The 2,565-nt window shown below is 59.0% G+C and overlaps 1 protein-coding gene across 1 annotated transcript; it reads right to left on the bottom strand.

The window, feature by feature from the left end:
• Positions 1–411: 411 nt before the first annotated feature.
• On the bottom strand, positions 412–1,789 carry LOC121834685 (mucin-1-like). Its single transcript, XM_042288415.1, has one exon. It carries the CDS (start codon positions 1,787–1,789, stop codon positions 419–421), a length of 1,371 nt encoding a protein of 456 aa, XP_042144349.1. The 3' UTR covers positions 412–418.
• Positions 1,790–2,565: the final 776 nt, after the last annotated feature.

Below are 2,565 nucleotides of genomic sequence, written 5' to 3' on the forward strand. Positions count from 1 at the left end.
GAAAAAGGCCGGGGATTGCGAACGCTGGGCTGGAGCGTACACGCCCACAGCACGAAAGCGCGTGCCGTCCACGAAGAAATCAAAAGCGATGTACCGCCCGTCGGGGTCAAAGCAGCACGCGCTGAGACGGAGGAGCGAGCGGTTAAAGATAATGACCCCCACCCCCGAGCTCCGTGTAGTGGCGTATGAAAAGAAACAATCCACCCCATACCGCTGCTTGAAGAGGTTCACGTCGCGCTGCCTGTGGAAGTTCGTTTCTTGCAGGAACAGGAGGTCGCAACGGGCGGTTCGGGCGAACTGGATGACCTCGATCTGTTTTGTCACGCTGCGGAAGCCCTGAACGTTCAGGGTGATGACTCGCAGGTGCGCGAAAAGGGGATGGAGGGGGGGGGGGGGGGGGGTGTCGTTGTGTTCACTGCTAGTCCGTGGATGTATCGGATGTGATGCACGAGCTGTCAGACAGCGCGACGAGGTCCTTCCGCAACCGCTTGGGAGCCGCTGCCGATGCTGGAGTGGATCCTGGGGACCCTGATTCGCCGCTGCTGGAAAGATCTCGCTTCCCGTCTTCGGCACCGCCATGCGGGCTGCGACTGCGGCTGCAGGTTTTTCGGAGTTCCTCGGAGGTGCCGCGGCGACGATCTCGGCCGCGCGGCAGAGCGCTGTCTTTGTCGTGGGCAACCTCGTCGATGACGAGGCGGTCGTCCGTCGATGAGGCAGAGTCCTCCGTAATGTCGCTCCAGCTGGGAAGCGGGCTGGGGCAGAGTTCCGGCGTTCGCGGGCGTTCCTCCTTCACCAGTACTTCCTCTGAGCCGGGACTGGTAGGAGTGGGCGCGTGCACAGATGCGGTGTGGACCGCATTCGAAAGCGCGGCCTCGGCGGCGTCCTGTGACGCGTTCGAATTCGCGTCGGTGGCGCTTGCCGGCTTCGACTGTTGCGATGTCGGGGCGAGCTCGGACGGGGTCGTCACTGGGGGCTCGGCGGGGGCAGGCGTGTCACCGGACCCTTGGGTGGCGGCCGTCGCCGCAGGAGGGGGAGTAGGGGTGGTAGGAGGCCTGCCCTGGGACTTCGGAGTCTGGGACGCCGGAGTCAAGGCCGGGAAGTCGTCCTGGCCGCAGCCGGCCACGGCTGAGTAGCTGCGACGCTGGGTGCAGTCCACCGTGGCGTGGGCCGCTCCGCAGCGTCCGCAGCCGGCCGCGCAGCCGACGGTGTCGTGGCCGAAGGCGGCGCAGCGGGCACAATAGGGCACGTTACAGGCCGCCTTGAGGTGGCCCTCCTGCTGGCAGCGTCGGCAGACTCTCTTGAGACCGCGGTAGTCGAAGGTGGCCCGATGACCGGAGACGCGGAGGAAGTTCGGCACCGGGGTAGACTCCTTCATCTCCATTCGGATGTAGCGGGTACCCGTCCGGAGGTTGGGGTGGTCCTGGTAGACGCCGAAGCGAATATCCAGAACCTTCCCGTAAAGCGACAGGGCGGCGGCGAGGGCTTCGTTTCTCACATAAATCGGTAGGTAGAGGCACGTAATGGACGTTACTTGCGGGCCTACCGGGACGATGGGGACGCTTCTTCCGCCGATGGTCAGAGCCCCGGCGTTGACGATTCGGCTCATGGCCGATGACGATGTAACAGACATCTGAAAGTTGCTGCCTCCCAGATGCTGCACAGAGAACAATTCGGCAGTGCCGACAATGGCCACCGCCGCGTCGAAGATAGAATCCACCGACGCGCCGGGCGGGCAGGAAACATCGAAGGTACATGCCTTCGTAGGCTGGGCCGGCGATGCGGGTGTCATGGCGCCGCTGACAACGTAGACGAAACGGTCTACGTTGCCATGCAAATCGCCATCTTGTTCCATTTAAATCTTCGAAGCTTCCAGGGGGTCGTTCTAAACCAGTCGCGCCAAGATTACCATGGAGCATCATCGTACTGGAGGCGTTCCCCGCCAATATAAGGGTCTTTGGCACTCTGTATGCAATCAACTTATTATTAATGCCCATCTCCATGGATCTCTTACAATTGTATTGTTCTTCTTGCGTATTTCAAAACAGTAAACTTAGTTTTCAGTGCCTCCAAGCACAGACACAGCATCTGGTGGTGGTACGAAGGTGTACGCTTGTTTCGCCGGTGTGTGGTTAGCAATATCTCGGTATACAAAAAACCACTCCATAAAGCTACCCGTCACCAGCGCATCTAGATCGGCTCACCAAGAACGGAGGGGTCAAGGAGAAATTGCTCATTTCACGGACCAAGATGGCGACCACACGGGGAGCATGGCGTTACTTTCCCAGGATCTTTAGAGCGACTTTAGGGCTCACGGGGCTCACGTCTGTCTCCCCGTTGGTTCTTCTGTCAACGAGCTTATTCGTATGTACTTACTAATTTTCGCATAACCGTAACGTATTGTTATTTACCACCTTGTTTATTTACACTTGCAGCGCGTATCCTTCAATTCGATCAGCGCGTTGAATAGTGGCAGTACATGATCTCGGCGGTCAGCTGATTGTCGACACCTCTGCCGTTCGCATTAGATTGCGGCGCTTTTAAGTAATAAAAACAACAAAAATTCAA

Source organism: Ixodes scapularis, unplaced genomic scaffold, assembly GCF_016920785.2.
Source record: "Ixodes scapularis isolate PalLabHiFi unplaced genomic scaffold, ASM1692078v2 ptg003032l_1__unscaffolded, whole genome shotgun sequence".
Taxonomy (NCBI): Eukaryota; Metazoa; Arthropoda; class Arachnida; order Ixodida; family Ixodidae; genus Ixodes; species Ixodes scapularis.

Coding starts and splice junctions, on each gene's coding strand:
- LOC121834685 (XM_042288415.1), bottom strand. CDS start 1,789: ATGACACCCGCATCGCCGGCCCAGCCTACGAAGGCATGTACCTTCGAT.